We start from the raw sequence: 26,295 nt of genomic DNA on the forward strand, positions 1-26,295 counted from the left end.
CTTTTTATGTTGAAAAATCTCAAACCTACAAAATGGTAACAAAACAGTTCAATGAATTTTTGCATATTCTTCACCCAGATTCCCAATTATTATTAACCTTTCACCATGTTTTCTTGATATCTCAATAGATGGATATACATATATATTTGCTGCAGCATTTGAAAATGTGGCAAGCACTGCTTCTGAACTCTGTATGAACACTTACACTATACGACTTTGCATCTCTTTTTTGTTATGAAATTTGTTGAGATTGATCCACGTTGTTGCAAGAGCCGCAGTTTGTTCTTTTTACACTACTAGGTATTATTCCATGCACTTACATATCATAGTTTATTTTTTCTTACATTGAGAAACATATATCTCAAACTGTTCCTGTTATAAACAATATTGGTATGAATATTGTTGCATGTGTCTCTTGGTACACATGTGCATTTCTATTAGGTATATACCTGCCAGTGGTGGAGAAAATCAGCTTATACGGATCTTCAGTTTTACTGTATGATATAAAACTATTTTTTCAGAAGGACTTTATTCCCTCTCTGATAGCAATGGATTAGAGTTCCAGCACTCAGCATTCTTTCTAACATTGCTTTATTGCCCAGACTGGAGTACAGTGGCATAATCTAAGCTCATTGCAGCCTCCACTTCCTGGGCTCAAGTGATTCTCCCACCTCAGCCTGCCAAGTAACTGGGACTATGGGTACGCACCACCACAGGCAGCAATTTTTAAAAAATTTTTTGTAGAAACATGGTCTCACTATGTTGCGAAGGCTAGTCTCAAGCGACCCTGTCACCTCAGCCTCCCAAAGTGCTGGGTAACAGCCATGAGCCACCATGCCCAGCCTATACTGAAATATTTAAGTGTGTAATATTCATTTACTTTAAAAGATTTTAGAATAAAAAAGTGAAGACACAGATAACATTTCAGTGGCTTCAGAAAATATTACCTAGGAATAAATTAAAAAATTCAAAAAGGTCAATAAATTTATAAAGTATTATCAAAACAATAAAGAAAATGGAGATTAAAGTAAATGGAGATACCATGTCCAAGACATGGAAGTCTCAATATTCTAAACTTAGAGTCTTATAGAAAGTTTCTCTCCCATAATTATGTGTGGTTCTTTTTTGCAAATAAATTTATTTTCTGGACTATTTAACTTTTGTGATTAAAGAGTCAACTAACATTAAATAAAACCAATATGGGGTATTATTACACACCTATTAAATTGGCTAAAATAAAAATACTGACAGTATCAAGGCTAACCATATACTGCTGGTGGGAATGTAAAATTGTACAGCTACTACAGAAAAGAGTTTGGGCCAGGCACGGTGGCCTTACAACCCCAGCACTTTGGGATGCCAAGGTAGGCAGACTGCTTGAGCCCAAGAGTTTGAGACCAGCCTGGATAACATGGTGAAACCCCATCTCTACAAAAAAATACAAAAATTAGCCAGGTGTGGTGGTACATGTCTGTAGTCCCAGCTTCTCAGGAAGCTGAGGTAGGAGGATCACTTGAGCCCGGCAGACAGGTTGCAGTGAGCCAAGACTGCGCCACTGCACTCAGCCTGGGTTAACACAGTGAGACCTTGTCTCAAGAAAAAAGAAAGAAAAGAAAAGAGTTCACACTTTCTAATAAAGCTAAATATACACTCACCACATGGCCCAGCAAACCCATTCTTGCATTTCTACTCCAGAAAAATGAAAATGATGTTCACACAAAAACTTATACATGACTATTAACAGCAATTCTCTTAATAATGACACCAAAAGAACTCAAATGTCCTTCAACAGATCAAAGGATAAACCATAATTTTTGTATTCCACTATACGTCCTAACAACGGAATACCACTCTGCAATAAAAAGGAAGAAACTATTGATACATGAAACGATTGGGATGAATCTCAAAGGCATTATGCTGAGTGACAGAAGGCAATCTGAAAAGGCTGTATATTCTATAATGCCATTTAAATGACATTCTCAAACAGAAAAAACTATAGTGATGGAGAACAGATCAGTAAAGTTGCCAGCAGTAAGAAGCAGGGAAATGGGTATGCACAGGGTAGCACAAGGGAGTTTGGGGTGATGGAAATGTTCTGTATCTTGATCCTGATGATGGCTATACAAATCTATATGTATGCTGAATTCACAGCACTGTACGCTGGAAAGAAGTTCACAGTATAATTTTTAAAATAAATCACAATTCTGTGTTCTTCTTGCCTGATATAAATACATGAAATGGGAAAGATGAAATAATTTAGTTTTTTTTCTGCCCAATAAAAGAGCCTAGATGCAATGATACACCTATAGTTTCTAAATACTACTCCCCACCAAAAGGAATCAAGGCCTCCTTGGGGAGGGGCTGATTACAGGACTGGGGCAGGGAGAGTACAAGGTAAGAATAAGATACCATGCTACACCAGCAAGGAGGTTCTCAAAGACTAATGGGGGCCGGGCACAGTGGCTCATGCCTGTAATCTCAGCACTTTGGGAGGCCAAGGTGGGCGACTCACTTGAGGTCAGGAGTTTGAGACCAGCCTGGCCAACATGGTGAAACTCCATCTCTACTAAAAATGCAAAATTATTTGGGTGTGGTGGTGTGCGCCTGTAATCCCAGTTACTCAGGAGGCTGACGCACAAAAATCGCCTGAACCTGGGAGGCGGAGGTTGCAGTGAGCTGAGATCGTGCCACTGTACTCCAGCCTGCGCAACAGAATGAGACTCCATCTCAAAAAAAAAAAAGGACTAATGGAGAAATGTTACATGAACACAGAAGTAGGCTGAAGAGGCTCCCACTGGACAAATATAGGACAGTTTAAGTATCAAAAGAATAATACTAATGGTAATAGACTATAATTACCCAACAAAAAAGAATCCACGACTATGATGGTGATTGCACATACTTATGAACACACTAAAATCCCCTGAACTGTCACTTTAAATTAGTAAACTGTCTGGTACATGAATTGTATCTCAATTAGGCTATTTTTTAAAATCCATGAGTTCATGGGGATTTTTTTAAAAGGATGTGGACGGCAAGAGAGGAAACTCTTCCCTACAGAAGAATGCCAGCTAACAAATTCATAGAAAAAGGACAGTATTAGGAAAATCATTATTTTGCAATCACCAATGTAACAAATGCTTCAGACAAGAAGTATCCACAGATGTTAAAAGTATTAGGTGAAAGATTATTGGGGAACGGGATAATCACGTGTTCTCAAAATATTACCCCATAGATTGCCTCTTAACATCAAAGGATAATTGAACCTTTAGCGTATAACCAACTGGAAAACAACTTAATCAAACTTAAGATTAAACATACCAAGTGTAAGACTTTTTGTGCCTCCTGGTATAACTCAATGAGAAACACCCAAAAATACTTAGGTATCCATCTAAAAAAAACAATTAACCTGAGTCTAAACATAAGGAACTCAGATAATCCAGATTATGGGACCGTTTACAGGATAAATATCTTGGACTCAACAAAAGTCTATGTCATGGAGGAAATAAAAAAGGTTGGGGACCCTGACAACCAAATGCAATGTATTTGTTCAGTTCTATCCTGAGTAGAGAAAGAAGCTGTAAGGCTTTTATCACTGGGACAACAGGGAAATTGACCACATATTAGATAATATTAGTTAGTGAATATTAAATTTCTTGGGTGTGATAATGGCATTGTAGTTATGAGAAGTATAACTCCATTCTTAAGAGACATCCCGAAATACTGAATGATAAGTGTCAGATTGTCTGCTACTTACTTAAAGTATTTCAGGAAAAAAAAAGAGGAAGAAAGAGGAGCAGAGCAGATGAAGCAAAATGTTAACTGGTGAATCTTGGGGGAAAAAATACACATTTTACCTTTTCTATAAATTGTAATTTTTCAAAATAAAAAGCTGGAGAGGGAAGAAAAAAGAAAAAGGTGGTGTTACTATTCATTTCAAACTTCCTCACTCATACCTCAAAGAGTAGAAAGGAAATACATATGTTGTTACTAGAAGAGCATAAGAGTTCAAAGAACTCAGAGCCCAACTCTGCTTTCCACTAACAGTGTTTCGTGCTTTATGTAGATCAAGTTACACCACCAAGGGTCAGTTTTCTCACTGGTATTAAACAGAGAAATGTCTGTTAGCATATAAAATGGTTTACAAGGTAGATGAACATTAGAGATTGACTGGAAATCATGACAAGGTATTAAAGACGTACTTACTTTCCAATTACTCAGTTGGCAATAATGATTGAGAATTACTGCGAAGATTAAATGAAAAAAATATATATATATGAAAAGTACCTAGTCTGACATATGGCAGATGCTGGATAAATTCAACTTTCTCCTTCAAATACAGAAAAATAATGTGGTAAGAACTTACCACTTACCAAGAGGCAACTATATACCAGACCTTTGGTGTTTTCACTTCATCAAAACTTAATGATTGAGATGTGTTGTTCTCACTACTTTTTCAAACTAATATTAAATGTCTACAAGGATGAGAAAACCTTGGAAAACCATTGTGTGAACCCAAAGATAAATGAGCAGAGAGTCGAATTCTCACAAGATCTTTGTTAGTCAACATGAAACAGCATAGATGACTGTGAACACACACACTATTGGTATCTTCTACCAGGCAAATGACATGTTTGTCATTTACCCTATGAAGGATAATAAATTTTGTCCCGAAGTGATTTTTAACTTAGTCATCATTCCATTCTCTAAAACAGAAGTATGGAAAAATTCACTGATAATAGGAAAGACTTACAATATGTGGATCAAGACACAGGCAAGCTTTATCAGAAACTTGGTAATCAGTTTGTAAGACTCCCACAGATCAATTTAATCACTTATTTCCAAAACATAATTAGGATACACACTAAACTAACAAGATCAAAATACTTTTCTAAGAATCATAACATTAACATAATTCCTTCCTACTATTAAAAAAAATCAATGAAACACACTTGAGGCCAAAGAATCATTAGAATGGTTATCATCAGCTGTCTTTAATGAGAGATTTGTAAAATAATAGGCACTGGAGAAAGATAATTACATGACCAAAAAAAAAAAAATCAGCATCAAATAAAAGCCTTCAAACAAATGAACTATATTTATCATATCTTAAAGCATTTTCATTCGATGAGGACACTATAGCACCAGGTGTAAGCTTAACAGAGGCAGAGCTGTCGGCAAAACCTGGGCTGCCTGACCACAAAGCCCCAGTCTGAACCACTATGCTCTGCGGCCTTCAGGAAACAGCAAATCTGACCCAAGAAGGCAATGAATAGAAGCCCAGACACAGTGATAACATAGGATTAGAACAGGAGAATGAAAGATTCCAAGATTCCCAGGGGAAAAGGGGACTCAGGACAAATGACAGTATGTTTTCAAAGTTGTCATACTTAAAAATAATGCAAATAATGCCTTTTTCATACAGAAAAGGCAATTAGAAACTCCAAGAAAAAAAGAAAGCTCATGCCCCAAATGTTGGAAATTACATTTTAGCAACTGATAAGAGTGCAAGAAAAGAAGGTCTATTTGATTCTGATGCTGAAACCATCTCTCAGGGTGGTAAGTCCCCCACACACAAATACAGCCTTAGCACACTACATGGTCTGATCATTCATGAAGTCTTCTCAATAATACAAACACTAGTTCACCGGTACTCCACTTTTAGAATCAATACAGAAAAACTATGAAAGAAGTGACTGAGGGTAAAAGACAGGATGAAATTGTCAACCCTCTTGACAATGTACAATGAAAGTATAGTTGAGAGAAGTCTTTCCAGAAAGTGAAATCTGCAGGTTAAGGAGGACACGGTGGCAAAAAGAAAGCAACAGCCTCATCATGTCAAGAGAAAGTTGTAAGATGCTGAAAGTTTGCAGGATAAGAAAAAAAGAAACAAATATATAACAAAATTTCTAAAATGACCAGAGGAATGAAATTTATATGACTGGAATGCTAGGATGAGACAGGGTTGGGGAGGAACATAATGTGACCTTAATCACATCTTCCATACCAAAGACTCAACAGACTTTATCTATTGACAAATTTTAAAACAGACATTTAAATATATTATCTGAAAGTACCAATGAAATAAGAACTAAAAATAAAACAGTTAAAATTTAAAAAAATAAAAAAAAAAAAAGGCTACCTCTAGAGAGTGGAACCAGAATGGAGAGGGATAGGCAGGAGACTGTTGTTTTTCATCCTAAGTCTTTCTACATTATTTGGGTTGTTACTAATTGCATATATTAATATAAGTTAACAAAGAAATTAAATTTTAAATTTAACTTGTCAATATTTTAGAAGATGACTCTAAAAATAAGTATTTCATACAATGTCCAAATCTGGCATTTTAGTTTGTTTTTTTAAAACAAACTTTCATAAAAGTTGTGTAAATAGCAGAGTTCACATATACACTAGCTTCTCTAATGTTAATAACTAGAGTACACTCACCAAAACCAGCTACCAGTTTTGCTGCAATGCTAACAGCTAAATTACAGATTTTGAATTTTACCAGTTTTTCCCAAAATCTTTTCTGTTCCAGGATCAAATCCAGGATCCTACACTGCATTTACTTCTTGTGTCTCCTTAGTCTTCTCTTATTTGTGACAGTTCTTTCATCTTTCTTTATCATGACTTTGACAACTCTGTACAATGTCTCTCAATTTGGGTTTGTTGGATGTTTTCTCTTGATCACATTGAGATTATGCATCTTTGGCAAGAAGACCAAAGAAGTGACATTGTGTCCTTCTTGGTGCATTATATTAGAGATGTATGATGTTAATATAATCTTATTACTGGTGATGTTAATCTTGATCACTTGGATAAAATAGCGACTGCCAGTCTTTCCAACTGTAAAATTACTATTTTCCCCTTTGTAAGTGATAAACAGCTTTGGGGAAATACTTCTAGACTATGATATTCATTTTTTAAAGTAATTGACAAAGATTATATAAAGTAAGCAATGCGATGATTTGATACACATTATGTAATGATTTACCACAATCAAATTAATTAACACATCCATCACTTTTCATGCTGTACCTTAAATACCAAGAATCTGCTGATCCTATAACTGAGAATTTGTACCCTTTGACCAACACCTCCCCATTTACCCACCCCCTAACCCCCGGGAACCATGGTTCTACTCTCTGCTTCCATGAATTTTACTTTCTTAGTTTACACATATAATACAAAATTTGTCTTTCTGTTATGACATTCATTTTTGATACGTTATAGATATTTACAGTTATCTTTTAGAGATGCATAGTGACGTATTTCTGGATGAAATCAGAATGTCTGGTATTTGCTTCAATATCATACAGACATGTGGGAAGTAGGGTTTGGTATAGATGGAACAATATTGCTCAAGAGCTAGTAATTGATGAGTCTACAGGGATTCATTTTACTAATCTTTTTTGTGTGTCTTTAAATTTTTCCATGGTAAAAGTTTTAAAAAATTAGAACCCAAATAAATACAACTCCATGTACATATGTATCAAAAGATAACACAAACTTATCCATTCAGGTATGTTGATCGGAAAACACTATTATGCTTAAATTTGCATTTTCTAATTTGAACCTTTTTTTTCTTTTTCAAACAGTGCCAGGAAGCAGCTCCCAAGTTCATGCTGAGGTTTTTGCCACCCACATTTAAAATACAGGCATTGTGCGCCCTCTGGTGTGTTCTTCTATAACGTCAGTTTTGCACTGACAAGTTGAATAACAAAAAGCAGAGTATATTCAAAAAGGGAAAAAAAAAATCCTCACAAAAATTTCTGCTTCTCCACTAGTCAATAAATTATCTGCTAGTTACTTGGCTATGTACCGAAACCACTTCAAGGTCAAAGATTATCAAGCTTTTCCCACCTACTCTACTGTTTCTCAGAACACATGACGCAGCTCAGGGAACAAAAAAGGACAGAAGACTACAATCAGTCAAAACATTTTTAAGCACCCCACATAAAGGCCAGATGAAAAAGGATGCTGAAATCAATATTAATGGCTATTTTAGAAGCATCTCATTGTGTTCTGCCCATATAAACGGTTCCATTTCTATCCTTTAGAATCCACTAACACTCAGAAATTGTGCTCCACTCTGAGTCAAGTCAAGATTTGGTTCAAATCTTATAGATCCCCCATCACGTTATTTTCTTACGATTCACTGAAAAATTCTATCAGTGAATTTATCTGTAAGACACGAACAGGAGGCAAAGTGTAACGAGAATCACAGGCTTTGGAATTATACAAACTTGACCTCCAATTCCAGTCCTGCCACCTCCTAGTTGTATTACTTAATTTTTCTAAGCCTCTGCTTATGATCTGTACAAACAGGCTAATGTTTTACAGTTTAAGGATTAGGAAAATATATGTAAAGTTAACAATCATAATTAGTATTCAAATTTTAACTATTTTCATTATGTGATCCCAAAGTAATCTGCAGCCAGGTAGTCGAACCCACAGATAAAAGTTTTAATTTCCTTTGAATGATTCCAATCGCTATTTTTTAATTACACATCTAAAAAACTAGATTTGACCTTCAAATTTAGTTTTCTTATATATATAGTTTCTTAATATTCCATATAAGACAGTGTTTATTCAGATAATAAGATAGTATACAGTAATGAGAACATCAAGGGTAATTCTTGACCCATGCGGTATTCACTGGAGATAATTTGCACACACGTGATGAAGGATCTTCTTCATAAGTTTTATTAATTTCATGTGTCATTTCAAAAACTGTTTTGAATACATGAAATAGTTATAGGAGTAACTGTAACTAGAAAAGACAAAATTAAAATAAGAGCTATTTGTAGACAGCAGTAAATACGATAAGAAAAGAAAATTAATCTCAATGGAAGTACAGAGAGTTTATCTGGCAGAAAACCATTAGCTTGCCTAGGAATTAAGTGAGAACTCCATAATTCTCGCTAAATGTATCTGGAGATCTTACATACCTAAGTACTTAAAACTGGTCTGCTTTTGAGACGCAAGTATGACTAAGTCATTGGTTTGTTAAATATTTTCTGTGTGTGCCGACACTCTTCCAGGTGTTAGATTAATAGTAGGGAACAAAACGGGAGGCATATGCCCTCCTGATGCATACATTCTAGTGAAGGGAAGACAGCAGTAATTAATTTTTGAACAAGAAACGAGGGTAATTTCAAACATCAGTGCATGCAAAGGTAACAGGTGAGTGATCGGGGATGGGGTAGGTCTATTTTAGCTGGAGTGATCACAGGAGGTCCCTCAGAGAAGGGGCATGTAAACTAACACCTAGGTAAGGGAAAATCACGCAAACGTGATAATATGCACTTACAAGCCACAGTTCTTCATGAACACTTCCATCAATACAGATTCCTTACATTTGCTGATTTCCTCTAATTAATTTATTTTTAATATCATGTAGACTTCCAGTTTCCCCAAACTCCTGGCACTAATGCCTATCTAATGACTTAAGACTACAGACAGATATAAAAATGGATTATTCATTTTAAATATGTATTTTCCTCCCCAGAAAAAATTTATCTGTTTATAAAATGTAAAATACACAGCTCGCCATAAAGGTTAAGTTGATGGATTCTGGAGTCCTCTGATCTCTCCCTTACTGGTATGAGACCCTGGGCCAACCACAAACTTACCAAGCTTTAGTTTCTGTCAAGTAGGGATCGTGTTTTGGGCTACCGTGTGGATTATGTGAAATAATGTATGTAAACAACTTAGCACAGTGACTGGAACATTCTAAGTACTTGGTAAATGTAAACAGTTTATTTCCATCTAAAGTGACACACATTTTTTAGGTGTTTACATATGAATATCTCAATATAAGAGGTATTCTGAGATTTTAACTTTAAAATCAAAACTATATATAAAAGTAAATAAATCAGAAGTAAATTCATGTCTTCAAAATAATTTCAGTGAGACTACCAAATAATTTTTAAAGATAAGTTTCTACACTAGTGCCCAAAAGAACAAAAGTGGCAGAAAAAGAAAATGAACAGACATTTCCATTTACAGAGGAGAATGACCAAAAAACAATAGTGGTACAGACAATTACTCATGGATCTTAACAACGCTGGATGCCCACATGTGGGCTGAAGCTAGAGCTGTATGAAATGGTCTTCTTTCTGAAGAGATGAAATTTTAGCTGGGAGGGTTTGAAGGGACAGAATATGGCAGATCCTATGGGGTGACTCAGTAATGGTAGTCCCACTGCCCCCAGTCCACCCTTTGCCTGATTTCATCTACTACAGTGAAAAGCTACGTACTCAACTTCCCAATCCCCATGCAACTCAGAAAGGCCCTGAGATACCATCTGCCCCAGGAAAGTTTTTGTTTTCGAGATAAACAAAAGGACAGATAAAGTTAGTACTGCCTCATGCCCTTCCCCTTCTTCATGTCTGGAATAGAACTATGATGCCTGAAAGTAGAGCAGCCATTGTATGACCATGACTCAAATAGCCACAGCATTAAAGTTAGCCAGGCAAAATGAGAAAGACTGGATTCTCCTTGCCCTCATCTAACCAGTACACCAGCCTTAGAATGATCACCTTCAGATTTCTTGTTACAAAAGGGAAAAACAGAAAACTTTTTTGGTGAAACCATTGTAGTCAAATTTTCTGTTATTTGCAGCCTAAATGCAATCCAAATAGACTCACGAAGATGAAGAAAGATGACATTTCACATGGGATGAAAACCACAAAAGAACAACAACAAAGAGCTACTTCAACACTATGGTTTATGATCACAATATTTAAATAAAGAATTAACAGATAATTTCCACCTGTATCCAATAGCTTCCAATGTGTTTACAGCGTAGCATCATATTATTGCATTTACATCCCATAAACCATATACACAGGAACTGGTGCCCCTTCAGGACAACATGGCCAACATGCAACAATGGAAATATGTAGCATTTTCAAGTCACTTTACAGCGTAAATGAAATTTGTCCAAGGAATGAAAAAAGTAAATAGCAGCTGGTTTCATGTAAACGAAACATGAGAAAATAAGCACTGAAGGGCTAGAGTAATACTTTCACATTAAGATAATTTTACTCAATTGTTCTTCCTAAAAATGTTTGCTTATTTAAGAGATGATGAAAAACTAGAGGCTGAAGTCCAGGTTTAAGGAGTAATAATTTTAGGTTGTTGAATTAAAGAATGAATCAAATGAACCAGCACTCATTCTTCATAGAACATCTCTACAGTAAAGTTATAATAATGTAAATGCAATTAAGTGACTCATTTTATAAACCTCTATGATAAAAGAGGAAATTTCATTTTCATTTGTTTAATATTTCCATCAAAAAGAATGTCTCATTACACATTTACTGAAAGCCTGAATAATAAAACAATGGACAACTTCCAAGAGCAAACAGGGATTTTTTTCTTTTCCCATGAAGCTAGCATTATGGAATTTTAACAGATGTTCTATTTGGTCATAGTTAATAAAATGAATTATGTAGGATTAAAATAGGGTTCAATATGTTTGCATTGGATTTTAACTGAACAACAATTTCACATTAGAAGTTTGGAAAGATTTTGAATCATTTTTTTCCTTTTCAGTAGAAGTGCTAAGATGAAGAAAATAAATAATTATAGCACTTACTGCTTTTCCAATAAAATCAGACTTATAAAAACTACGTTTTCAAGGTTTAAGAAGACTGGAATCTTAGAAAAGTATATACCCTTTGGTATTTCATCACCCGTCTCATGCAAAGATCACAGTAATGTAGTATACCAAAAGCCTGATTCACTACCCTACATAACTCCAAGCCCCCTTAGAGCTCCCTCACCTTTCCGAAATGATCATGACGTCAGGCAGCATCTGAATAAAAATGAGTCAAACTTAAAGCAGTGAAAAACAACAAGTATTCACGGAGTGCTCACTGTGTAGAAGGTGGTATGCGAGAGCCTGTGCATCCTACAAGGAGGTAAAAACCCAGTGGCTGTTTTCAAGAGGGCTTATATGCTATCTGGAAAGATAAGGAACAACCCAACTACAAGGACAAACTGAAAGAGAACAAGGTAAATCAAAGAAAACAATTTCACACAAACATACACAGAGACAGATACAAAGCACTGATACAAGAAGGGGGAAAATTCTCCCTTATGAGATGGGACTATTTTTTTTCTCTTTTACAACCATGATAAGCAGGAAATAGTACATAGAGCCTTAAGGACAGTAAAGATGCAACAGAAGTTCTGGCGATAGTTGCTTGGTAACATTTTTCAGTGGAAAACATCCAAGTGGTGCAATCTCCATAAGAATAAGCCAAAAATGAACAATCATGGAATTTTCCTAACACAGTTCCATTAGGAATCTTGATCAGCTCAATCATCAATTAGGGTAACTTTACTTTTTATACCAATATGCTGTTTTTCCTACCTAAGTGGCCAGTGAATATAAAATCAACTGCAGGTTGCAATTTTTTTTACTATTATAGAGATGCCGCTCAATAAGACATTTGTACACAACACTCTCATTATAGCTGAAGAGCTTTACAAGCAGTAACTGTTGTCTGGCCTCTCATTCAAACACAGCAACTGTTAGTCATCAACATGTCTGAAGGCAGACATATCAAAGTTGCATCCCTGTTAAAGAACCTAACAAACTAAAGGCAGGTTTAATTTCCGAATCTCCTAGCAGGCTATACTGCTATCATAGCCGCCTTTTAGAACTGCTGTAAAGGCGTAAAGGCATCAATGAGAACAGTCTATGCAAAGTTCCTAGCACAAATGGGCAAACCTGGACTCAGATTAAGTAACCTTGTCAGGAGCAGATGGCTGGTAAGGGACAGAGCTGCATTCCACACTTAGGTGTTTTATCAGTCCATTCTCACACTGCTATAAAGATACTACCTGAGACTGAGTAATTTTTAAAGGAAAGAGGTTTGGCTCACAGTTCGCATGGCTGGGGAGCCTCAGGCAACTTACAATCATGGCAGAAGGCAAAGGGGAAGCAAGGCACGTCTTACATGGCAGAAGGAGAGAGAGAGAGCACAAAGGGGGAACTGCCAAACACTTTTAAAACCATCAGCTTTCGTGAGAACTCTCTCACTCTCATGAGAAGAGCATGAGGGAAACCACCCATCCAATCACCTCCCATCAGGTCCCTCCCCTGCAAAGTGGGGATTACAATTCAAGACCAGATTTAGGTGGGGACACAAAGCCAAACCATATCAGGTGTCCTTCACTGTTAACACTCTTTCAGTTACCAGAGTACTAATCATCCCAGTTAACATTTCCTGAGCACATACTGTGTGACAGGTACTACAGAAAGCACTTCCTTTGGATCCCCTCATTTAATCCTCACAACAATTTGGGGAAGTTTCAAATCATCAGTTCACAGAAAAGTAAATAAAACTGTTCTCAGATATATGTTACTATGTCCAGTCTTACTTGTAATTAAAATTAGAACTATAATGACATCATGTTTTGTCTTTAAGACTGCTAGTCCATAGGTAGGCAGGGGAAAACAGCTCCTAGATTGTTGGCAAGTGTCAACTGGTACTTCCCTAAAGGGCAATTTGGCATTATCTACCAAAATTACAAATGCCCATACCTTCCATGAAGTAATTCTACTTTTGGTATGTAACCTGCAAACATTCAATCATGTATAAAATGACACAGGAATAGTATCATTCACTGCAGCATGTCTGTCATGTCCACCAAATGGGAAATGTTAAATAAACAATGGTTTGTTTATACAATGGACTACTATGCAATCATTATAAAAGACGGTGCTCTTTATGAAGTGATATAAATGATCTCCAAAATAAAGTAGGTTAGAAAGCAGCAACAAAAAATACAGAAGATCTAGGATAGAGTGTCTCTGGAAAAACACTAACGAGACTTATATAACATGAGTGTTTGGGGGAAAGGCACTGAGTAGGCAGACAGCAGAACTGGGAAGGAGACTTTGGAGGACAGTCCTTGACACTTGATTCCTGAAGGTTCCCGTTTCCAGCCACTGGATTTAGGGGAATCCCCACTGCCTAACATGGATATTAAAGGAAAACAAGTCTGAAAAGCTCTTATATCCACTTTTGAATAAACTACTAAGAGTGATGATTTTTGCACCTAAAGACTGGGGACCTCAATGAACTTACTGAACAGACTGAATTACTTGTTTGGCGTGCTTGAATGCTTGCAGCAAAACTAGGGTGGGGAGAATAATTCTCACCTATCTGAAATCTCTTTACTAGCATCTACCAAAAAGAAACCAGGAGTTATTTGTTATTAAAATGGCTATATCTTGCCATTGGGACAGCTCCAACCAGCTTCTCAACTTCAGGTTTCTGCAGACAGGAGTCAGATACCAGCAATTTATCCTCCAGACTCCAGGGTACACATGTCAGGCTCTTTCAAGGGCTTTTCTCAAATTCTCCACTCCAGTCCCTGGCAAACAGCTGAGGGCAAGTGGTTCAACGTCTCCTCCAGGCAAATACCCCACTTCGTGCTCTCTTGAAGGCCCTCCCTTGGCTTGCACTCTCTTCTATGGTCATGAAAACCCCAATTCTGCTTCAATAAGCAAGCTACACACATGTACTTTCACACCCTTGTGGCTTTGCTCTTGCTGTTCTATCTGCCTATATCCTTAACTACTTCTAAATGCCACTCCTTCAACAATTAAGAATCATTTTATGCTAATTGAGCACCACTCAAGCATTGCTTCTGTAACCCCAGCTGCATCTTGTATATACTTATCATTACAGTGCTTATGACACTGCACTGTAAAGTGTCTACTTCCCTGTTTGTTTCCCCAACAGAAAGTGAATCCTTCAGGGCAGAAGTGTTCCTTGTAGTGCCCCAAGACCGAGTAGGCACTCTAAAAAGGACAGTTGAGTGAAATCTGTGGACAAAAGACATCTGCTAAGTTTAACTTATTCCCACTTCTTTTGAAACAATTTGCTTTACTCTACTTTCTTCCTCTATAAAAAGTCCTTCTAATTCACGTCCAAGAGTATGAGGCTGCTCTCCATAAAATTTTCAGGCCAATAGCATCTGAAATCATCCTGGTTATGAAAGCATCTATGATTTTGCTCCCCACTTTCATCTTACTGCAGTAATATCACTGCACCAGCATGCTTGACCACATCTAATTTGGCAAAGATCATGAGAAAAATGAACACTGAAAGGATGAGGTAGTGTAATCTGCTGACCTTGCTTAGACTCCATCTAAAATTCACAGTAACTAAAATAATTTCAGAGAATGTAAGAGATAAGCATGCAATCTCCACAAACATCAAAAGCAGTAAAAAAAGAAAAAAAAATGTGACAACATTCACACAATCTAAAGAACACAATCTCTTATAATGCATGGACTCAAACTTCAATCTCATTCTAATGGGCAACTGCTAGGGAGATAAAACCAGTTTAAAGAAAAAATTGCATACAGAATAAACATATACGTTTCCAGGTGATTCTCACTAAGGTTTTGATGTATTTTCTTATTGAAACAACAAACACGCTCTTGGCCAAAAAATTTTATATTGGTGCCAGAATAAAGAAAGAATCTAAACTATTTATAACGCAAAAAATTCTGCTTAAAGCAGATGTATCAATTCTTATTTTTCTCATTTTGAGAAGAAGCTATGTTTCATTCGGCAATAATTCTTCTCTCATTCTACCAGAGAATCTGTACAAAAGCAATACCTCAACTAAAATCAAGTCTGAAGGATCTTTTATAAATACGCATAATGCAGAAGACCTCAATTAAATTTCCAACAAAACGCTGCCATTTTGAGTAAACAAAGTCATCTCAGTAAGGTCACACTATTTTCAACGATTGCAGGCTAGAAATTAATTACTAGCATGACATATGTCAAAACAAATTTCTTAAAGAACAGAATGCAGTTGCAACCATGTGTTTTATCTGCTTGTATGCAAAACCAGTATTCTCCGGCATGTAAATACATTCATTTATTCAGCATCTCTCAGAAAAATAAAAAAGGCTTATTGCCTCTCTTTTTCCTGCACCCAGGTGAAATCTGAGTAAGCAACACATGTTTAATGAGTCGGAAACTAAGTACAGAGTGAACAGTATGGGTGCTATTTCTGAAAGGCACAAGTCATCTCCACACAATTAACTAATCTTGAAACATTAAGTTTGCCTTAAAAAGAAGTTCTTCAAAGATTTACACCAACTAGGTTGTTAACCTGTGAAAACCAAAGCTTTAAGACACATGTAACAGTGTTGGTATATCATAAAGAAGATTGTAATCTCTAGTTAAAAACAAAAAACTACCTGAGAATAAAATGAGGGATTTCAATGAATTTCAGTATTCGGTCAAATATGGCAATATTTAACTATTATGTTTCAGTATACCAGAACCTCCAAATAGAAAACGCAGATGCAGAGCAGATGTATGCAAGTTCTCACTTATATTTTCTTTAACAGAAAATTGTGTCCCAAACCAGACTTCTCTTATATCTCGCCTATCTGAAAACGAACTTCTGAACTTCAAGATAGTCTCTTCTATGTGAAGCAAAGATTATAGCATGCTTTTTTTTTTTTCTTTTTTGAGACAGGGTCTCTCTGTCACCCAGGCTGGAGTGCAGTGGCACAATCACGGCTCACTGCAGCCTCGACCTCCCAGGCTCAAGCAGTCCTCCCACCTCGGCCTCCCAAGTAGCTGAGATTACAGGCACCACCATGCCCAGCTAGTTTTCGTATGTTATAGAGACAGGGTCTCACAATGTTGCCCAGGCTGGTCTTAAACGCTTAAGGCTCAAACAATCCACCCACCTCTACCTACCAAAATGCTGGGATTACAGGCTTGAGTCACCATGCCTAGCCTATACCATGTTTTTGCAGTAATATACTGAAACTACTTCGTGATGGTAAACTTTTGCTCTTTCAGCCAAACAGAACAAAAGAAAATTGCCCATGTGTTGAATCACAGAAATTTAGAGTTAGAAGGCAAAGAGAGGGCCGGGCGCGGTGGCTCATGCCTGTAATCCCAGCACTTTGGGAGGCCGAGACGGGCGGATCAAGAGGTCAGGAGATCAAGACCATCCTGGCTAACATCTCTACTAAAAATATGAAAAATTAGCCAAGCGTGGTGGTGGGCGCCTGTAGTCCCAGCTACTCGGTAGGCTGTGGCAGGAGAATGGTGTGAACCCACGAGGTGGAGCTTGCAGTGAGCCGAGATCGTGCCACTGCACTCCAGCCTCAGCTACAGAGCAAGACTCTGTCTCAAAAAAAAAAAAAAAAAAAAAAAAAGAAGGCAAAGAGAGGTGAAGTGGCTTCCCCTGTGGTACACTGCTCTGTGAATCACCTACGGTGCCAGGACTCCAGTCCAGACTGAACTTCCCAGCTCATCATATTTTGTTATCAAGAAGCCAAGGGCTCACTACCTGATACAGACTTTTGAGACATGCACCTCTTAGACCAGCGGTCCCCAACCTTTTTGGCACCAGGAACAGGTTTTGTGGAAGACAATTTTTCCATGGACCAGTGGTGGGGTGGGTAGTTTCGGGATGAAACTGTTCCACCTAAGATGTTCCACCTCTGATCATCATGCATGAGATTCTCATAAGGAGCACACAACCTAAATCCCTCGCATGCACAGTTCACAAGAGGGTTCGTGTTCCTATGAGAATCTAATGCTGCTGCTGATCTGACAGGAGGCAGAGCTCAGGTGGTAATGCTCACTCACCTGCTGCTCACCTCCTGCTGTGCGGCTCAGTTCCTAACAGGTCACGGACTAGTACCAGGCCACGGACCAGTACCCGTCCACGGCCCTGGGGTTGGGGTCCCTGTCTTAGAATGCTTATTTCATTACCAATTTTTCATTAGTTCCTCAAAATTCAGTAATTAACTTGATATCTTACCCTTAGCAGTTATTTCTTTTTTTTTTTTTGGAGACAGAGTCACTCTTGTTGCCCTGTTGCTCAAGCTGGAATCCAGTGGCATGATCTCGGGTCACTGCAACCTCCACCTCCCGAGTTCAAGCGATTCTCCTGCCTCAGCCTCCTGAGTAACTGGGATTACAGGTGCCAGCCACTCGGCTAATTTTTATATTTTTAGTAGAGATGGGGTTTCGTCATGTTGGCCAGGTTGGCTTCGAACTTACCACCTCAGGTGAACTTTCTGCCCCGGCCTCCCAAAGCGCTGGGATTACAGGCATGAGCCACCATGCCTGGCCCGAAGTTACTTCTTAATACTTCAACTGTACGAGGCCGGGCGCGGTGACTCACGCCTGTAATCCCAGCACTTTGGAAGCCCGAGGCAGGCAGATCGCAAGGTCAGGAGATAGAGACCACGCTGGGTATCACGGTGAAACCCCATCCCTACTAAAAATACAAAAAATTAGCCGGGCGTGGTGGCGGGCGCCTGTGGTCCCAGCTACTCAGGAGGCTGAGGCAGGAGAATGGCGTGAACCCAGGAAGCGGAGCTTGCAGTGAGCCGAGATCACGCCACTGCACTCCAGCTGGGCCACAGAGCGAGACTCCATTTCAAAAAAAAAAAAAACTTCAACTATAAGAGATATTTAGCCACCACAGAATAACAAGTCAGTTACATCATGGGTCATTCTGACCACTGAAACTGCTCTTCCGGCAAACCCATTCTACTCATGCTTTTAAATATAAAAACTCAGAAAACCTAACAGAAGAGTGACGATAATTTCCCTTTTTGATTTTTTAAACCAAGTTTCTCCAAATATATTTCTAATTGTTAAATAGTATAAATTTACTGAACAAAGGACATCATTCTTTTGTACTTCAATATTGGAAAGTAAGTGACTTACCTCTCTTAAAACTGTGCTTTTATAGCCTCGATACAACCCTTGGACACCCTGAAACAAACACACAGCCAAAAGTTCAGAAAGAATGGCAGAGATTTCTGAAGGACATTCTGTATACAGCAGGTCTACCTGCTCTTGTTTGAGTTCTACAACATTCACAATTGCCACAGTTCTATGAGAGGTTAATGATTCTAAACTGGCCTAAGGTACGTAACTATACCTTCGATAACTTATATACCTCTATAACAAGCTCCTAAGGGAGCTCAGATGAGCTCTGTTTGAAATAGGAACATCTCTAACAATAAAACTGACTACATATTTACTTAGTTTCAGTTGCTGTTATTCTACGAAATATTAATCATATAGTACTTAATTGCTGTAACATGTCTTCTCTTGAAAAGAACATTTGAGATGCTTTAAATACATTTCCAAAAGCAAATGCATACAAATGCCAATTATTCTTTTCTATAAAAACAGAATTATATTTATAGCTTCAAACATCAGAAATTCATTCATAATCTCTCAAAGTAGTGGTCAATATTTCCAGACAAACCTGGATTAACCATCCACATAGTTCAACGGGGAAGCTACACTAGCTTCATCTCATTTGTACAATTAGATATTCAATGTCTCCTCACTTAGGTAACAGACCATTACAAATAACTTTTCTAAAATTAAGACTCACTGAAAATTTCCATGTGATTGAGTCTCATGTTTTTTTTAAAAAAGGCTTCTACAAAAACTATAAAGGAAAGCAGCTAAATGCTCTCTAGTCACATGGCCAGGAAGAATAATTTCTGACTGACAGCTTCAAATGCATCAGTAAAAGAAGCTACATTTTGGTATAAACGTCATGACACTGGTCACTGCTTTCAGTCCAGTACTAAATCTCTTCCATGGACCTAAAATACTATAGTGATGTTTTAATATAATATCTTTCTTCATTTTACTTATTTAAAATTTGTTTCACATCTGATTCCAGAAGAACTACAGGAAGATTACAATTCAGGACACACACACTGTAGAGACACACTCAATGTTATGCTTAGAAATCTGAAAAACATTTAAATGAAAATATTCAAAAACCAATAAAAGGCGAAGATAATCTTAGCTAAAAATTACTATAACTGGACATTAAATTTAGCTCTAAAGTTTTCTCTAAGGCTCTTGGGATGAAATCCACAGTGCTCATATGAATTACTATAAAATTTTAATAAAGAAAAGAAGAGCTTAAAATACCCATCTCACCTCTTCATATAAGATGTTAGAGAAAATCTGAAATGTTCTAGTAGAAGCAGATACCTGTGCCCTCTGCTTAACCACTTCAGATGGAACTCGAATCAGGCAGGCAACCTAAAAGACAAATTTAATTATATCCTAAAAAATAAATAACTGCTATAAAAATTGAAATTTTTTGGTAAGCAAAAATTGTAGCAAAAACGTATAATATGTAGGCTTGCTGCAAGATGTCAAAAAGTTTGGGTTTTTTTTAACCTACAACTCTTGGACCCTTAAAGCATGTACATTGTTTTGTCAGCCCAGAACCTCTCCTGGCTTGTCCTATATAGATCCTCCTACCTCCCGCTAGATGTTCTAAGAACATCTGTCTACAAGGCTCCCAACAGCAAGAAGCACATTTACTCATTTCGAATCCCCAATGCCCAGAACTGCATCTGGCACATGACATTTCAAACATGTGTGATGGAAGATGAACCAGAGGAACCTCTGCTTTACTGGAAGTAATGCATACATCCGTAGAGGCAAGCTGACCATCAGCTGGTACCCACCCTTCCACCCCTCACCAACTCCAGCCCCTAGACCTCTTGATCACACAGCAACTGAAAAGGGACTCCCAGCACTCTCATACACTCTCCTCCAGCATTCCAGCAGACGTGGGTCATCCTCACAGCTACCGGCCAATATATGATTCTAATATCACCCTTGGTGACATCCTGAGGCCGGGTATATGTCACCTCAAATCCACACTGCCAGGATTTTACCTTACTCTATATAAAGGTAATTTACTTATTTTCAGAAATAGAAACAATAAAGAATTAGTCAAACCCAAAGGAACTCTGCCCACAAAAGGAAAGAAGGCAAGGTTGGAGAAAGGGTGGCAAGGTACAGGGAGGGAGATGTGTAAAAATATTTTAAACATTTTAGTGAAAGTCCTATATTTAAGCCTCTATGCACCTAGCAGTCTGCAAATATACAAACTTTTTCTGCCACTTAGATTTCACATATGTAACCTTGAACACGAAAGTTATGGCACTCGGGAGGCTGAGACAGGAAGGTCGCTTGAGCCCACGAGTTCAAGACTAGCCTGCAAGAAATGTAAGAAAACCATTCCACCAAATAGAGTACACAACTCAAAGAGGTTTGTCCTTTTGATCCGTATTCTCCTGATTCCTAATCAGAGATCAGTACTCAATTTGGATATTACATAAGGCTTTGCCTGTCCAAAATTAAATGGTTCTAAGGCAAGGCTCTACAGCAAATTTATAATGTAAAAGACCAAATAGGAAATATTTTACAGTTTGCAAGCCACATGGTCTCTGTCACAATTGTTCAACTATGCTGTTTTAGCACAAAAGCAGCTATACATAATAATATATAAATTAATAGTTTGCCTATGTTCCAATAAAACTATATTTACAAAAACGGGTGACAGCTTGCCAACTCCTACTCTACGGGAATTGGCCTTGGCAAGAGCAGACTGGGCACAGAACAGATATCAGCCCCAGCACCTGTGACAAGTGGGACAAAGACACCATGTGATGTGATTTTAGATGTCATGAAGTCAGCTAACACGGGCATACCGCCTCTAAAGCTAGGAAGTAACAATGCTTCATACCGAAGCATTACAACAAAGGGTATGGTTATGGTAACAAAGGATTCATTACCTGAAGTTATTTTTCTACCAAAACTGACAAGATTTACAAAACAATATAATCTGATTTCCATTTCTTCATTCACTGAACATTTGAATGCTTATGTATAAAGCTGTCTGTAACTTGGGCCAACATATTTTTCCACCCAGTCTCCCTTCAAACTTATCTAATTCAGTTCAAGAAATACATATGGAGCCAGATACTACACAAGCCACTCCATGATAAATAAGACTAAGATGATGCCCTGGCCTCAAAGAACCCACAAATACATATAAATAATTTCAATAATATATGGCCAAAAGGGGGGTGGGGGGCATGGACAAAGATTATGGGAAATGTGGAGGAGGGCTATTTAGTCCAACCCCCAGATTCAGAGAAACTGCCCAAGATTACACCATTATAGAACCTTCCGGATGAGCCAGAATGAGCTGGCAAGAAAGGTGGAAAGGGCACAGTGGGAAGAGCGAACAACAAAAGAAACCACATAAATACAAAAGCAGGGTGTTCAGGGGAATCAGCGGCAGTCCCACCAACACAGTATTCCAAAGCTGGCAGCCACCCACACCATGCCGTATTACCCAAGCAGCAAGTGCAAGGTCAGGAGTAATGACAAGTAAGACTGGACAGACAAGGCCCTGTATACCATGCTAAGGGGCTGAAACTTCATTCCATAGTCAGTGGGAACACTTGAAAAAGCTGAAGCAGAGGAATGACAGCATGTGCTTAGGGAGATCACTCTGGCTGCAGTACACAGGACAGTTGGAGGGTGGGGAGGAAGGCAAGAAGCAAAGGGGGACCACGAGTCAGAAGGCAGGAGATGCGTTACGAGATTGCTATAGCAGTTCTATAAAAGATGTCTGGAAATGAATATGGCTCAGAGAAGGTCAAATCTGAGGAAAAAGGAGTAAAATGCACTGGACCTGGTCACTGACAGAAGGTTAAGGACTGAAGAAGTAGGGAGACAGTAAGATGCTTCTGTTTCTGGTTTGGATAATAGGCATATGGTGGTCCCAAAACATGAGATTAGCAGTCCAGGGAAGAAGAAGGGAGGTAAGTTCAGACTAGGCAATGCTGAGGAGAAGTCTGGGAGACAGGTAAGAGGCTATGTCCAGCCAAGAAATGAGTATATGGCTATAAAACTAGAAAACAACTTTTTCTGGGCTGCAAATACAGATATGGAAGTCATCAGCATACAGGTGATCCCTAAAACCAAAATAGATAGTAACACCCAAAGAGAGAGCCAAAAAGGAAGATCAAAAGCCAATAATGGAATCCTGGGAATATCAATTTCTAAAGGGCAAGCAACAGTGGAAGGGGGTACATAATGTTGCAGGGCACACCTGCCTTCTCTGGCTGCCCAGCTTCCGACTCTCATGTGTGGGGGGCTTCCCAGTTAGGAAAAACAAAGGGAGTCAGTCTCTCCCCTCCTGCCCTGGCAGGAGGACCACAATCAGGTGAGTTAGGTCTGGCTAATCGAACACTCCTGTCCAGGGGTCTGATCTAGAGCTATGCTGGCAAATGTGCAGGCCACTAGCCCATTTAGCTACGGAGCACTTGAAAAGTGGCTAGTACAACTGAGATGTTCTGTAGGTGTTAAATGACAGATTTTGAGAACTTGGTATAAAAAATTAATGTAAAATATCCTGTTAATAATTAAAAAAAAAAAGAAAAGGAAAGAAAAGAAAAAACAGATGAGGTCTCACTATGTTGCCCAGGCTGGCCCTGAACTCCTGGGTTCAGGTGATTCTCCCACCTTGGCCTCCTGAGTAGGTGGTGCCACCATGCCCAATTAATAATTATTTTACATTAATTATACAGTGAAATCTAAATACCATGGATGTGTTTGGTTTAATATGTTATTAAAATTCATCCCAGCAAACATTTTCACCTTTTTGAATGTGGCTATTAGAAAATATAAAATTTCACCCGCATCTTACATTGTATCTCCATTGAGCAACTGGGAGACCTGAACATTCATTTACAGAAATAATTGCTTTTTTAGATGCAAGTACCGGACAATGACTATAAATGACATTTAATTAAGTCACTTATTTGGTGACAGGCAGTTCAAATTTTAGTCCAGAACTTCAAAGTGAACATGACACCAGGCTCTTCCTATCCTTCTGCCCAGCCACCTAGCTTCCTGGCTTCTCATCCTTGGGCATCCTGACTCTCAGATAAAAGACAGCTCTTATGTCCTCCAGCACCACCTCATCACACAAGAGAGTTGAAGGCAAGAAGAACAGGACTCCTCCCTTTTCTCAGATTTCCCCCGCAGACATCTCCTTGCATGTGTTGGCCAGAGTTGTGTGACGTGGCCACCCCTTGTTAGGGAGGTAGACGATATCCAGATCTAGCAAAGCGTTAGGAACATGAGACACAAACCAAATCAGTATTCTGTGGGCAAAGGAGAAGTGGAAGGCAACAGTGTCTGCCAATCTTCCAAAAAATATTCTTCATTCCATAAGTTAGCCAGGATCAATGTTGATGGCAAGCAACCAAGCACCCTACTTGATGTGCAAGGGGGCCAGAAGCCTCAAATGGAGGTTGGCAGAGCAATGCATCAAGAGTCTTGAGCATCGCACATATGAGGATTTACAGAGTTCACCGGCATTGCTTCCACGGAGTGGCTGGGGTGGGAGATCCACTACGGTCAACTCATAAGGGGATGAGCAAGTGTAGACTACCGTCATGCAAAGGTGGCTAGGTGTTAGGAGACGGATTCAGAGTTAAGAGGGCCACAGGGTCAAGGAATAGTGTGGTTTTAAGACAGTCAATATTTGCACATACGATGGGGGAAAGTGCTATCAGCAAGAGAAAGGCTGATAATCTAGCAAAGAAGTGAAATAATACATGAAGACCCTACAGGAAATGAAAAAAGGTAGAGTCAGAGGCCCGAGCCCATGCCTCTCCGTCTATGACTACCTCCCTTCACCAGGCCCATCCCTCAGCCTCGGGGTCACTCCTGCATCAAACCTGGATCTTTGGTTCAGGGCTCAACTCCAGGGAGCAATGAGCAGTGGCATGGCTGAGGGTCTGCAGCCCTAGACTGTGGCCTCAGTTCTGCAAGTGAATTCCCGAGTATTTCTCTGGCCTTCCAGAGTCTTTTTTTTTTTTTTTAATTCATTTTAAAATGAAGAAAATTGACAAATGATACTGTATATATTTATACAATTAGACACATACATGTATACTTTTTCTTACTTGACTTGGACCAGAGAACTTTATGGTATCTTTTTAGGTCCTTATTTCTATAATTCTTATTTTTCCAAAATTATACCTTATCTAACATCAAAAGATTCCCTCCCTCTGTATTCTTAATTCCCAAATAAGCTTTCTTACGTGACATTTTTTACTTACTAACTTACACCATACAGTTTGTGAAATATATTTCCTCTTCTACTAAACTGTAAGCACCCTGACAGCAAGAAGATGGTACGCACCAAACTTACTAATCAGCTGGTGTATTATTTCATGTTGAAAACAAATGAAACTAGCCAGGAGGAAGTGAATCAGCAAAAAAAAAAAATCATCAATTCCACAGAAATGACTTCTCCATACCTTAGAATTTACATATAAATATACATAGAAATAGGGTATCGTTCTGTCACCCAGACTGCAGTAAGGCGGCATGGTCAAAGCTCACTGCAGCCTCAGTCCTGGGCCCAAGTGATCCTCCCATCTCAGCCTTTTGTGGAGTTGGGACTACGCGTGTGCCACCACACCCTGCTAATTTTTTCATCTTTTGGTAGAGACAGAATCTTGCTATGTTGCCCAGGCTGGTCCCAAACTCCTGGCCTCAAGTGATCCACCTGCCTCAACCTCCCAAAGCACTGGAATTACAAGCGAGAGCCACCATGTCCAGCCTAATTTTTTTTTTGCCTCTACATGTATTTATTGCCTATACATATACTTACGTAAAGAGTAGGGAAAAAAGAGAGTAGAATTACAGATGTTTCTTTTCTACCTACTTATATTTTCTAAATTCTCTACAATTCACATTTATTACAATTTCACAAGTTTTTAACATAATTTCAAAGGAAAAAAGTATTTATTATGGACCAAAGATTTTAAGTGAGGGAGAAAAATAAAATAAAAGAGCTAATTTAAAATATGCTTTTAGATGGAAACCTATCACCCTTGATAAAAATGACATATTATAAATTTAGTAGCAATAAATCCACAAAAACAGATTAAACAGCTTACCAGTAAGGCCTAAAATTCATGAAACCTAGATGAACCTAACAGGACAGCTCCCAGCTAAAACTCATTAAAGAAGTGAAAATAAATAAGAAAAAATAAGTGAAAGAAAACGGTATACTACCTCCTTGCATTTTCCAATTCAAGAGGTCAAGAGTGAAATCCGACCCCAATATATGAAGAAAATAGGAATTGTCTACTTCTGTGGTTTGGTATAAATATTTATGGAACTTCATGCTTCATAACCCTCCATGTTCTTACTATTATATTTTTAGTTTTTAAAAATACAGATGCAGAAAAAAAAACCTTGAAAAGCCTCTCCGATAAAAAATCAATCTAACTAGCCAAGGGGTACAAAGCACCCAGCATGGCTTCCTGACTTCTGCTGGGTGACAAGTGTGGCATAAGAGAGATGCTACAAAGTAATGCTTCTGCTTCCTCCAGTACCTCCGGAG

At 38.3% G+C, this 26,295-nt stretch overlaps 1 protein-coding gene across 6 annotated transcripts in view; it reads right to left on the reverse strand.

The window, feature by feature from the left end:
* Nucleotides 1–26,295, reverse strand: part of SLC25A26 (solute carrier family 25 member 26) — a 164,657-nt gene that overhangs the window by 101,239 nt on the left and 37,123 nt on the right. For all 6 annotated transcript variants that reach the window (XR_004027606.1, XM_003279592.4, XM_030802098.1 and 3 more), the window contains 2 exons: nt 19,998–20,102; nt 18,753–18,800 (listed from right to left, as the gene is read on the reverse strand). Coding sequence is in view for 5 of the 6 variants with exons in the window: in XM_003279592.4 (XP_003279640.1) it covers nt 18,753–18,800; nt 19,998–20,102 (153 nt within the window). In the remaining variant the exon portion in view is untranslated. The remainder of the gene's footprint in view (nt 1–18,752; nt 18,801–19,997; nt 20,103–26,295) is intronic.

Source organism: Nomascus leucogenys, chromosome 21 (genome assembly GCF_006542625.1).
Source record: "Nomascus leucogenys isolate Asia chromosome 21, Asia_NLE_v1, whole genome shotgun sequence".
NCBI classification, from domain to species: Eukaryota; Metazoa; Chordata; class Mammalia; order Primates; family Hylobatidae; genus Nomascus; species Nomascus leucogenys.